At 35.4% G+C, this 12,564-nt stretch overlaps 1 protein-coding gene across 2 annotated transcripts; it reads left to right on the top strand.

Annotated features, from left to right (window-relative positions):
• Positions 1–560: 560 nt before the first annotated feature.
• LOC11443543 (trafficking protein particle complex subunit 11) lies at positions 561–10,049 on the top strand. 2 transcript variants are annotated; one of them, XM_003629016.4, is made up of 9 exons: positions 561–1,044; positions 1,132–1,193; positions 1,611–1,725; positions 1,822–1,945; positions 2,599–2,679; positions 2,872–3,213; positions 6,475–6,641; positions 6,730–7,553; positions 7,910–10,049. In XM_003629016.4, exons 1-9 carry the CDS (start codon positions 686–688, stop codon positions 9,427–9,429), a joined length of 3,594 nt encoding a protein of 1,197 aa, XP_003629064.2. In that variant the 5' UTR covers positions 561–685; the 3' UTR covers positions 9,430–10,049. The 2 variants fall into 2 exon arrangements, with proteins under 2 accessions (XP_003629064.2, XP_024627681.1); XM_024771913.2 differs by lacking the exons at positions 561–1,044; positions 1,132–1,193; positions 1,611–1,725 and having other exon boundaries at positions 2,615–2,679.
• Positions 10,050–12,564: the final 2,515 nt, after the last annotated feature.

The raw sequence follows: 12,564 nt of genomic DNA on the forward strand, positions 1-12,564 counted from the left end.
AATGCTTCTATTAATATATAAAAACTAGAATTTTGTCACCTCATAAACATGACAAAAATGAGATGTTGATCAAAATTCGAAGAAAACTTAAATATAAGGAAAAAAAAAACCAATTTTTCAAATAACAAAACTAAACTTTAATTTTTTTTAATTGGAGGACAAAAAAGGCATTTAAGCCGATAAATATTAAATTTATAGTGTTAAATAAATTTTTAGTATGAGTTTTCAAATTTAGTACCTATAAAACTTTAATGTTAATTTTAGTCCTCAATAATATTGTAGTTTGTAAAAATAGTCGCTGTTAAAAATCTGTTTACATAACATGATTATTTGTCAATCCTCCAAAATGAATATTTGTAGGGACTACTTTTTTCTAAGGATTGTAAGGACTAAATTTAAAAGGTTGTAGTTTTATAAAAACTAAACACATATTTAATTCAAAATTATATTTTTTTTGACAAATTAATTCAAAATTATATTATTTTCGATCAAATATTTAAATTCAAATGATTATGAAAAACAATTTTTTTACTAAATTTTACATATATCTCGATCTAATTGGATTAGTCACTTAAACCCAAATGACTATCGAGAACAAGTGTTAAACAAGCTATATTGTTCCAGCAGCAGCAGCAGCAACTGCATTTCATCAACCAAATCCAGATCCAATCTCAAACAATCATCAATGGAAGAATATCCAGAAGAATTACGAACACCACCAATAACCCTAACCTCCCTGGTAGGTTGCCCCGATCTTCATCCCTTAATCTCAACCTATCTATTATCACAACAACCACCAATCAACACGTTAGCACTTCCAGATTTATCCAAAATCAATCTCTTCAATAAGAAGAAACCAGATCCTGATTCAATCGGAAATACTTCTCAACCTCCCTCCATCGTTAACGGTATTTTGAAACGTGATTGGCTTCTTAAACACCGTACTAAGATTCCTTCCGTTGTTGCTTCGCTTTTTGCAACGGATCGTGTTTTTGGTGATCCTTCTCAGTGGCTTCAAGTTTGCTCTGATCTTGATTCCATCAAGTATTAACATTCTCTTCATTTTCAATTTTTTCATATATATATATATTTTTTTTATCATTTTATTAATTTTTTGTTTTGTTTTTGCAGAAGTGTTGTTCGTGCAAGGAATATTAAATTAGTTGTTGTACTTGTTCACACCAATGCAAATGGTTCGTATATTTTATTTTATTAATCTTTACTAATTTTCCATGTAGCACTTATACTTGTGATCGAAGGTGTCTTGGTATCTGACACCGACACCGATGACACAACAATGGCACATGTGATTGCATTGAAATGTCATTTTCTGAAAAATTACCGGTATTGACGTGTATGTGTCTGTGTGTGCTTCATTGCTAATTTTAAATGAAGCATCGACAGTGATTTTCTTGATTGAAGCATGTCCCAATGCCTGACACAGACACATGTGATCGAAGCTTGTCCCAATGCCTGACACAGACACATGTGATCGAAGCTTGTCCCAATGTCTGTGTCGTGTCGGGCGTCCGTGTGTGCTTCATAGCTAATTTTCAATATTTTTTTTTTATTAATTTATGTAGTGTGTGGTTTTTATTGTTTGATTGTAGATGAGGTTAGCGAAGATAGAATAATTGCGTTACGGAAGCGAGCGGAATTAGAAGCAAAATATGTTGTTATATTGAACCCTAATGATGATTCAGAGTTTCAATTGTCTCTCAATAGGTAGGTGATTTTTATTGGAGAGTTTTATTGATGTGTGTTTTTTTTCTTTTTTCTTTTTCAAGTTTATGAATGGGAATGTTATTGATTTTGGTGCAGGTTGGCGAATATATTTTCAGAATTATCGGGTGTGTATTATAGAGAAGAAGGAAGGAGGGTTAAACAGAGGATAGAGAAGAAGAATGTTAGCTCTGTTGAGTTGATTGTTCGCTACTGCTTCAAAGTATGAGTCATTCTTTTTGTCGTTGCTTTTTTTGGTAATTAGGTTGCGCTACTAATATGTTCTATAGCACCGACACTTTATATTGAAGTTACGTCCAACACGCGACACAACATTAAACAATGACTACTATCACGTGCATTTTTTCAAATTATTACTAGTGTTGTATATGTAGCAATGTTTCGTAATATGCCTATCAGCTTAGATCCTGTTTAGTTTATTCAGTTTCTGATTTTTTCTCTGGTCTTGTTAGTTATGGAAACTTAGTCAATTTTAGCAGCAGCAGTAGTAGTATAAAAAATGAAAAACTTAGGGCATGTATGGTTTTGGATAACATTTCTTGATTTTATGTCTTGTTTTTCAAAACCGTCGCATTGTTTACTTTGTCCTTGTTTTCAAATATGTTGACACTTAAAATCATGAAACAGAATAGAAATGAGGTGACACTTTTGCAATCAAAAGTGAAAAAGGACCCTTGAGAAGGAGTAGGGACTGAAATGGTATTTATTGTGGTATATTTTGGTTTGTGCTTTTTGACTTTATTTTTCCATTCTACAATTATTTCTTATAAATGAACCTTTTTCAAGTGTGCATTCTATATATTTTTAACAAAGATAAAAGTTTGCATTATTTATCTAGATGCCATGAATTGCTAGGTTGCTGTATATGCAGAATTTCGAAGTGACTGGACAGAAGCAATGAAATTTTATGAGGAGGCCTATCATACACTGCGAGAGGTGCGTGTAGGTTTGAATTATTTTTGTGGTTTAGTTATCTGATTTTGTTTTACCACTGATGATATTTCTATGCCTAGATTGAGAATGCTATTAATGAAGTTGCATGAACATTTCAATGCCTGTGGTTATTAGTTCTGTCTCCAAAACGCTAAATTTTTGCCACATCCATTTTCTGTTTCCACTACACTACAGATTGTTGGAGTGACAACAAGGTTACCAGCTGTACAACGCTTAGTTGAGATAAAATCTGTTTCTGAACAATTGCATTTCAAGATATCAACATTGTTACTGCATAGTGGGAAGGTTACAGAAGCAGTGACATGGTTCCGCCAGCACAAGAATACATATAAAAGGCTAGTTGGTGCTCCAGACGCAATATTTGTTCACTGGGAGTGGATGAGTAGACAATATTTGGTATTTGGTGAACTGTTGGAGACGAGTTCAAAAATCACTCAAAACTTTCCACCTGTTATTTTAGGCTCTTCATCCAAACCACTGTCAGAGTGGGAATATTATCCTGCTTATTACTATCAGGTTAGCTCCCCTCTTTAACTCTTTAGCTTGCCATACATTACATGTTTAGAAACGCAAACGGGTAGACCATTTTTATTAGTTTTTATAATATAGCTCATGAGCATCGAGATTTCTGTTATATTCTAGACTTTTTTTGTAATAAAGTCCATTAGTAGAATTCTTGCATGGTGGCTCCATTGGAATAGTGATACTAATTACTATATTGCCAGTTTTGATATGGTTGATTCTTTAGCGGTTTTCAAAATGGAAATTGTGACTGTGCGACCTTTTATTTGCAAGCAAAGTAGAAGTAGTGTTAAATGCCTTTGATGGCATCTTTTCATGATTTTGTTTTAATCATCATTGGTTTATTATAATCTACTAAAAGCCCAAACTAATATTTTGATTAAGAAAATTACCTAATAAAATGTAATGTTATATTCGTCATAATATTTGATAATTCTTGTGTGAATATTGAACCGAGTTGAATTATTTTTACTTATGTCTTTGGTCTTTCAACGCCAGCCTTTATTCAAAATGGAAGGAAATATTATAATGAAACCCTCCCAAAATATGGGGAAGGGAAATAAAGGATCATATCTAACCCTCCAAATCATGAGGAATCACTTTTTAGAGCGCCCCCAATTTTGGGGACGTTGGAGGAGAAATTGACTAAGCACCTATTATCGTTTTTAATATTTCTAAGTTTCATTTTTAATATACTATTTCAATATTGGCCTATTAGTACAAAGATAAACTAATGAGAATCCATTATAATTAGTCTTTTAAAAAATCTCTATTTGCTGGCCCTTGTTCATTTTAAACATCAATACAAGAGAAGGAAATTGTCGTTTCCCCCTCACATTTATGTTCATTTAATTTCTTATTTTACTGTTCTCTCCTATCCTTATTCTACAATCTATTCCAAGTTCTTTTTGGTCCGTCTTTGCTAGTAACGTAGTCTTTTTCCCCCTTGTTTATCTGTCAAAATTTATTTATATTGCCCACTGTTAAATTTTCATCTGGCAAGTCTATCCGTGCACTGATTAATCTTTAAAACTAGTTTCCTCTATATCTTCTCATGAGACTCTGATGTATGCCTGTAAGCAAGCTAAATATTGCATATCTAGCTATCACTCATGCCCATCTCCAAACAAAAGCCCCACCATGAAGATTAAAAACCATATGCCATTGCCACCAGACCCAAATATTAGAAGCTTGAACCCATAAATTCAGTAGTTACACCCTATTGTGAGCGACACGGTTGACCACCGTAACTACTTGTTGGTTCCCATCCTCACCCATATGTTGGGTCCATACAAAAAACAGAGAAATAGAAGATGTAAACCATCGAATTCAAGCTAGGTGGTTGAAATGGAGGAGGTATTAACATGTTTTATGTGATACGAAAACTGTAAGACTGTTGCTGTTGTATGACACAATGTTGTGCTATAAGGCACCAACATGATAATAAATTAGGCGTAGCAGATATGAGGATGTTTCGTTGGATGTGTGGTTAGATTAGACATGATAGGATTAGAAATGACAACATTACAGAGAGTTGTGGTCGCACCAGTAGTAGAAAAGATGGTGGAATCAAGGCTTAGGTGGTTTGGGCATGTAGAGAGAAGACCTGTAGATTCTATAGTAAGCAAAGTAGATCAAATATAGGGTAGTCAAATCACTAGAATCAGAGGAAGACCTTGAAAAACCGTAAGAGAAACTATTAAGATTTAAAAAAAGATCTAGATTAATGAGTTGGATAGAAATATGATATATAATTGAACATTATGATGTCATTTGATCCATGTAGCTGACCCCACTAAGCGGGTTAAGACTTAGTTGTTGTTGTTGCTGTTCTGTTGCATGTGTGCGTGTGTATATATGGCTAAGATTAAAACCTCACTTTGAGTGAATCACATGCATCTCTCACCCTCCCTGGTTTCATTTGTGATCTGTTAAGCTGTTATTGTTGATTGTCCATCTTCAACCTTCTGCCAACATCATTTTTCCAGCATCTATCAAGTACCCACCGGCATGAAATATGAACATTGCCATTGTGTAACCCCTCTCACACGTACAAACCAAAGGCATAGTCTATTTGTGAAGCCCCCTCCGTCAAACCCCTTTCACCTCTCATATTTTGGATTTCTTGGTGAATTCAACATGACCTTAAACGAATGGTTTTTCATTCGATTTCATTGGTTTTCTTTTCTTCACACAAAAATTGAAGATCTGATTTTCAGTCTTGAAGACATTTATATTGAAGGAAGTTGGAAAATATGATTTTGTCAAAAAACAAATATGATACTCTCCCAACCTGCAGTATAACCACTAACCAGTGCCGACCCAAATTTTAAAAATAGCCCAATCCATTATTTTATGTCCCTGATTTTGCAGCACTTTATCTTTCTCTGTATTTTTTCTTTGTACCTGAACAAAATAAATCCTCTATATATCCAATTCCATTTTTTGATTGCTTTTTTAGTTGCTAGTGCCTGACTGTACACCTTATTGGAGGTTTAGTTAATGTCGTTTTCGTGGAATAGGTGCTGTCAAATATGATTGATCAGTTTGTATCTATTATTGGAGGGACCAAATGTGATAGTTTTTTAATCTGCAATATTACTTTAGCCAGCTTCCATCATTCAAAAATATAAAATTCCTTTGTGTTCGAAGTTTTATTTTAGGAAAAAGATGAAATAGTTAGCTTTACTTTGGTTTTGTGCGTGAGAGAGTAATATGTTGGCCGTAGATGATGCTGGAGGATCAATGTGTTTGCCAATCCTGGAATTCTTGTGAGAAACAAGAGGATGCAAATGATGCACAGGAGTAGTGGGAATTTGACTAGTTAGACATGCACATGATTCATAAAATTGATTGTTTAATCTAAGCCTTCTATTTTAATCCATGGGTTGAAATTGTTCCTGTCACTCTCACATTAATAATCCATTCACACTAGATATGGTGCCTATATACAAATATGCATGTGTGTGTGTGTGACACACTATTACTGGTCTGACCCCGGTTAGACCTTTGAACCTTGAATCGGACCTACACCGGTTCAATGTGTGGTCCTATTTTGATTACTTTGCCTGTATGTGGGTCGTTCTGCCTTGGCATAACACTTGTAGTCACATTTCTGTTTGCAACATGCATGTTGTTTCTATGAGAACCTAATAATTTGTTATCTTTACATGTTTGTGTGTACAAAGTTGTTTTGTCTATTAGTTCATGTGTTCTAACTTTCAATGGGTGTTCTTGATTTATTCTCTGAAACAGTTAGCAGCTCACTACATGAGTGAAAAGAGGTCAGCACTGGAGCTTGCAATCTCAATGTCAGAAACTCCCAATGAGGTTAATAGCGGTGCTGATTCAGTTGTTCCTTCTGCGTATATCGGTCAGTTTGCTCGGTTACTTGAGGAAGGGGATAATGTTGATATGCTACCGTAAGTCATAATTGAATAGTAATAAAGCTGATATTGTCATGTATTATATTTTAAATTTTAAATCATTGTTTTTCATTTGGATATGCAGTCTCACTGATGAAGAGTACACCCATTATACTGTTTCTGAAGGAAAAAGGTTCCGAGATTCTCTTGAAATTATTGCTCTTCTAAAAAAAGCTTATGAATCTTACAGTGGTATGAAAATTCAGAGGATGAGTTCCTTTTGTGGGTTCCAGATGGCCAAAGAATATTTTGCTGAAGGTGATATTGTCAACGCAATGCAGCTTTTTGATAGTATTGCTAGTCTATACAGAAAAGAGGGATGGGTAACTTTATTGTGGGAGGTCCTGGGTTACTTGCGAGAGTGCTCACGGAAAAATGGTACTATTAAAGATTTTGTGGAGTATTCCCTTGAAATGGCCGCACTCCCAATATCATTCGATACCGGTGTCCAGAGAGACACTGGTCCAGCTGGTCCGGCAAATCTACGGCAAAGAGAAGTTTTACACAAGGAGGTTTTTGAGCTTGTTGGTGACGCTTCAGTGTCTTCAAAGAGTGAAGACTCTAGTAATCTCAAGATTACTGCTGATGAATCAGTTCAGCTTGAGGTTGATCTTGTCAGTCCGCTTAGGTTAGTCATGTTTGTGTCTGTTGCTTTCCATGAACAGACAATCAAGCCTGGAGCCTCAACTTTGATAACAATATCACTTCTTTCACACTTACCACTTACTGTTGAGATCGATCAATTAGAAATCCAGTTCAACCGATCTTCTTGTAATTTCTTCATAACAAATGCCCAAAATCATCAATCTGTAGAAGGCAGTGATACTCAACAGCAGAGAACAGAAAGAGCACCGTCTCTTTTGCTTGTATCTAATAAATGGCTACGGTTGACGTATAATATCCAATCTGGTAAGTCAGATACCCTTGACAGGTTTATCCAGTACATCTTTAAATGTTTCTATAAGCAATTAAACTAGGCACGTACATTTGAAGTTTCTATTCATCTGATGCTCCCCATCCCGATCTTCTATTCTTTAAATTCTGCTGTTCGTGCAATTTTGTTGTATTTCTCTCAAAATTTGTATGGATTTATTTATTAGACTTCTCTCTCAGCATGTTCTGTCTATTATTGTCGTGGTTCAAAAGTATGATCTAACCTAACTTAGTGTCCACATCGACACATGCACATCTATTGCTATTAGAAGTATTGCGTTCACTTTATGCATTTTATTTTGATTGTAATTTGAGTCACTATCATTTTTCAGATCAAAGTGGAAAACTTGAATGCCTGTCTGTTATTGCGAAAATTGGACCACACTTCACAATCTGCTGCAGAGCTGAAAGTCCTGCTTCACTGGATAGCTTACCTCTCTGGACATTGGAGGATTGTATACAAACTGTTCCCATAAAAGATGCAGTGCTTGTGTTCTCTGGCCAGAAGTCTACCCAAGTGGAAGAACCAGATCCACAGGTAGATCTGTGTCTTGGTGCCTCAGGTCCTGCGCTAGTGGGAGAGGTTTTCCTGGTACCTGTAACATTGGTCTCCAAAGGCCATGATGTCTACTCCGGTGAATTGAAGATCAATCTTGTGGATGTGAAGGGAGGTGGCTTGTTTAGTCCAAGAGACTCCGAGCCATATTCTATGGACAGCCATCATGTTCAGCTGCTTGGTATATCTGGACCAGAAGGAGAAGATGATTCTCAATTAGATTCAGATAATATAAAGAAAATACAACAGTCATTTGGATTAATTTCTGTTCCCTTTATTAAAAATGGGGATTCTTGGTCATGCAGATTAGAAATTAAGTGGCACCGACCTAAACCCATCATGCTTTATGTATCTTTGGGTTATACTCCAAATAGTGGTGAATCAAATGCACAGATGGTCCATGTCCATAAGAACTTGCAAATTGAAGGGACCACTGCTATTGTTATTAACCACCATTACTTGATGCCATTCAGACGAGACCCATTGTTACTCACTAAGAACAAGCAGGTCTCGGACTCTGAACAGAACAAGCAAGCCTCAGAGTCTGATCAGCCAGAATCACTGCCCTCGAACCAAAAAACTGTGCTCATTGTTAGTGCGAAGAACTGCACTGAGGTTCCACTAAGGTTGAAGTCCCTTTCTGTAGAGGAAGAGGATGGTGTTGAAAGGACGTGTTCCATACAACATGGAAGTGAAGAGCTTTCAAAACCCACACTTCTAGTTCCAGGGGAAGAGTTCAAGAAAGTATTTTCACTCAGTTCCAATGTGAACATTTCAAAGCTCAGACTAGGAACTGTGTGTTTGAGATGGAGGAGGGACATGGGGGTTCATGAGAAATCTGCCTCTACCACAACATTGTCTTCTTGGGTTGTGACTAAACAAAAACTGCCGGATAAGAATGTGGAGTTACCGCCATTGATTGTGAGTATGGAATGTCCCCCTTATGCAATCTTGGGAGATCCCTTCACATACTGTATCAGAATTTTGAACCAGACGCAATTGCTGCAAGAAATCAAATACTCATTGGCAGATGCACAAAGTTTTGTGTTATGCGGGTATCATAATGACACTGTTTACGTTCTTCCAAAATCTGAACACATTGTCAGTTATAAACTTGTCCCACTTGCCTCAGGCATGCAACAGTTACCTAGATTTTCAATGACATCTGCAAGATACTCAGCATCATATCAGCCTTCAAACTCTTCAAACTCAGTTTTTGTTTTCCCTTCCAAACCTCATTTCAAAACCGCAGGCTCCACAAATTTTAGGGTGGAGGAGTCTGTAGGTAATGAATAAATCTTGTACATTGTCAATTTCTTGATCGTTTATTTTTGCCCCTAGTTTTGTAATCACTTCACCGTACTCCTGTGCGGGGTACAAAATATTTTACATGGAAAAGCTGAGTACATGGTCTGCTTTTGATTCCTTGTAACAAGATAGCGTTTATCATATCTTCTTTTCTATTTTTCTGTATATTCATTGCTACGTCACTAGACATAGAGGAGGAACTAGTCGCCGAAGATGATGAAGTGCTTTGAGACAGTTGCACTGAAGAGTCTACAATTTCAACTGTGGGAGGAGCCTGGGTTTGCTCAGTGGGATACCCGATCTGCAGGGGTTGAGATGTCAGATAATGCCATGATATGTTTATTGTTAACCGACAAATGTACACTGGTTTAGTGCAATGGGATGCAATTCCTTGCACTTTGAATTGAGAATTGTGAGCAAGTCTCAGGAGTGGACAATTTTATTTATTTTGATCTATGATTTTCAGTTGAATATGTTTTCGACGTTCTGCCTATGTGTAAAACTCATACCTTTTGTAATAGGACGAGAGGCGTCTCTCGTACATCTAACTCCTCACTTAGTGATTTGGATTAGCATGAGATAGTTTGCATTGTATTCACAATTTCACATGCACACAAATTGTTCGTTATTCTATTTTTAAGAACACATTTGCCTTATTCTTCTATATTGTAATCTCAAGAGGCGAGAATAGTTGACTGTATACTTAGGGAGGTAAAATAATATACTCAATACGCTAAAGAGGTTAGAATTATGATTGTGGTCGATATTGTTGAGTCAACAATGGAAAAGGCGCTATGAACTGTACTTCTCAAACTTTTTACAGGCACTCACTATTCATTAAATTATAAAAATATTCTTGGCAATGTAGTTGCTATACTAGTTTTGCTAATCCAACAGTTATATTATATATACATCATAAAAAGTTACAAATAAGCAACACTTGAAAAGAGTCCTACCACACCATGTACCAAGAGTGACTAAACCGTTTAAGATCAACAATGGTGGAATGACCATCAAGTGGCAGGACCATTGAGAATACCCCAGCAACTATGTCCCGTCGCTACATAACAGCCTTTCACCCCAGGAATCTCTCCTATAATCGGCACGCCATCATCTGTGCACGGCAAAAAGCACGCTTGCTCCACCTTCACTCCTTCCCCGAGATGGCTTGATACGGTCTTAGCTACCCTTTTCAGCATCGCAATTGATTCACTGTTACCCCTTATCTCCTCTGGATCATCAGGTACCTCTTCCTCCTTGAAGAAAGAAAAAAAAACATTAGTATTTATTAATGGCTTAGTTATGTCTTGAGACTTCATTATTTTTAGATTTCATTTCACTTCTGTGTCAATGGCAAACTTGGAATATGTAACTCAAGGCATCAAATAGAAAATGATATTCTGAATCATAGACCAATAAGGAAACACACAATCAACCAACATTTCTCAAATTTGAAGAGTCCAAAGAAATGGTTCGATCCGTTTTATGGAACCAAGAAATCTATGCATAAGGACCATTTCATTTTAGGTATAACTTTTTTCTTTCTATTTTGATTCTTTGTAGACACTTTGGGCCCTTAAATTTTTATTCTCTTTTATATACAAATGTTAGTTCCCAGACTTTTCCAATTTCTCATCAATTTCCAATTCCACATCAATTTCTTACATGTTACTAGCATTGATTGTTTATTTGAGTAGAGCAAATTATCTCATGCGACCATAGAAGCTAATCTTTTAAAAGTTTATTTCTTTCAATATTCTTTTTTATATGTACTGCCAGAATAGTTAAAAAAAATAAATTAAAAGATCAGTATCTGATCAAAAAGTTGATTAATCTAAAGGATCAGTCTCATTGTTTATTAGACTCTAATTAAAGTCGGAGAAAACCATTTTAGTATAGTATAATTTGTTGAACTAGTGATGTAGTTGTACTTCAGTTCATAAATAATGTATGAGTATTAACACATCATGTATGTTTGGCTGAGAGACACGAGTAAAATACTAAAATACTCTTCGATAATTAATTACCGAGTAAGACAAAAATCCAGAATTATCATCATCATCTTCGTTGCCAATGGGGGTGATAATAAACCCCAATTCAAAGCTCAAATCGATAAAACTTCCTGCCTCCCCTCAACCGATTTCGTCGCAGAAGCAGATCCATATCTACTTTCAACCATTAAGTCTACATTTTCCGTTAAACAGCAAAAGGAAATAATTCACAAGGAAACAATAAAGCTTCTAATTATTGTGTTTCCATTTGAAACTGCTTATTGGTGGCATAAACAAGATTTAAATCAATTCATAGAAATTGCTTCTAATTATTGCGTTTCCATTTGAAACTGCTTCTAATTGATTCTTTGTACTTCCTGTTCACTTCATAGAAAGATTTAAATCTACATTAAATCTTGATTTCGACTCAGAACAGGAAAAAAATCAATTCAAATCCCAATTCACAGTTAAATCAACAATCAAATTCAAAAATTTCATGAACATGAACATGATGATAATTCTGGATTTTTGTTTTACTCGGTAGTTAACAGCTGAGGTTTTCCTCGGCAGTTAACTGCAACCGGTTTTATTTTTCCTCGGCAGTTAACTGCAGAAGAGGTATTTTATTGGTGTTTCTCAGCTAAACATGATGTGTCAACAACAATACTCATAATGTATGAGTAGTAGTATATTGTACCGTGGAGTAAAAGATAATTAAAAGAAGTATATCTTCCAACCAATCTCTGATTTGACCCACACAAGTCTGAAGGTGTTACTCTTTTCTTTCTATTTTTGATATAAGAAGGGGTCTACCCTTAATTTTTAGTATTTTTATTTTGATTAATTATTCCCATCCATATTATTGTTACTTGCAAGATTAGTTCTTGGTAATGGTTAAATAAGCACAAAATAAACCGTTAGAATTTACAATGTTTCTTCTTGTATAGTTTGAATTTACAATTTGGTTTCACTGCCATAAAGTAACGTTATGAACTTATGACGAAAAGCTAATCTAAAATCTAAATAGTGTTATTTTGTTACAATTATACAAGTTTTTTTATAATGACAAATATTGGTAATTAGTTGTTAGATTAATATTTACCTATTTATTCAAATTTGAATCCAAATCCTC

Source organism: Medicago truncatula, chromosome 8, assembly GCF_003473485.1.
Source record: "Medicago truncatula cultivar Jemalong A17 chromosome 8, MtrunA17r5.0-ANR, whole genome shotgun sequence".
Classification (NCBI taxonomy): domain Eukaryota; kingdom Viridiplantae; phylum Streptophyta; class Magnoliopsida; order Fabales; family Fabaceae; genus Medicago; species Medicago truncatula.

Bases quoted from the DNA above. Each gene is read 5' to 3' on its own strand.
- LOC11443543 (XM_003629016.4), top strand. From the start codon at position 686: ATGGAAGAATATCCAGAAGAATTACGAACACCACCAATAACCCTAACC. The intron at 1,946-2,598 runs GTATGAGTCATT...ATGAATTGCTAG, and splicing joins TTGTTCGCTACTGCTTCAAA to GTTGCTGTATATGCAGAATT. The intron at 6,642-6,729 runs GTAAGTCATAAT...TTGGATATGCAG, and splicing joins GATAATGTTGATATGCTACC to TCTCACTGATGAAGAGTACA.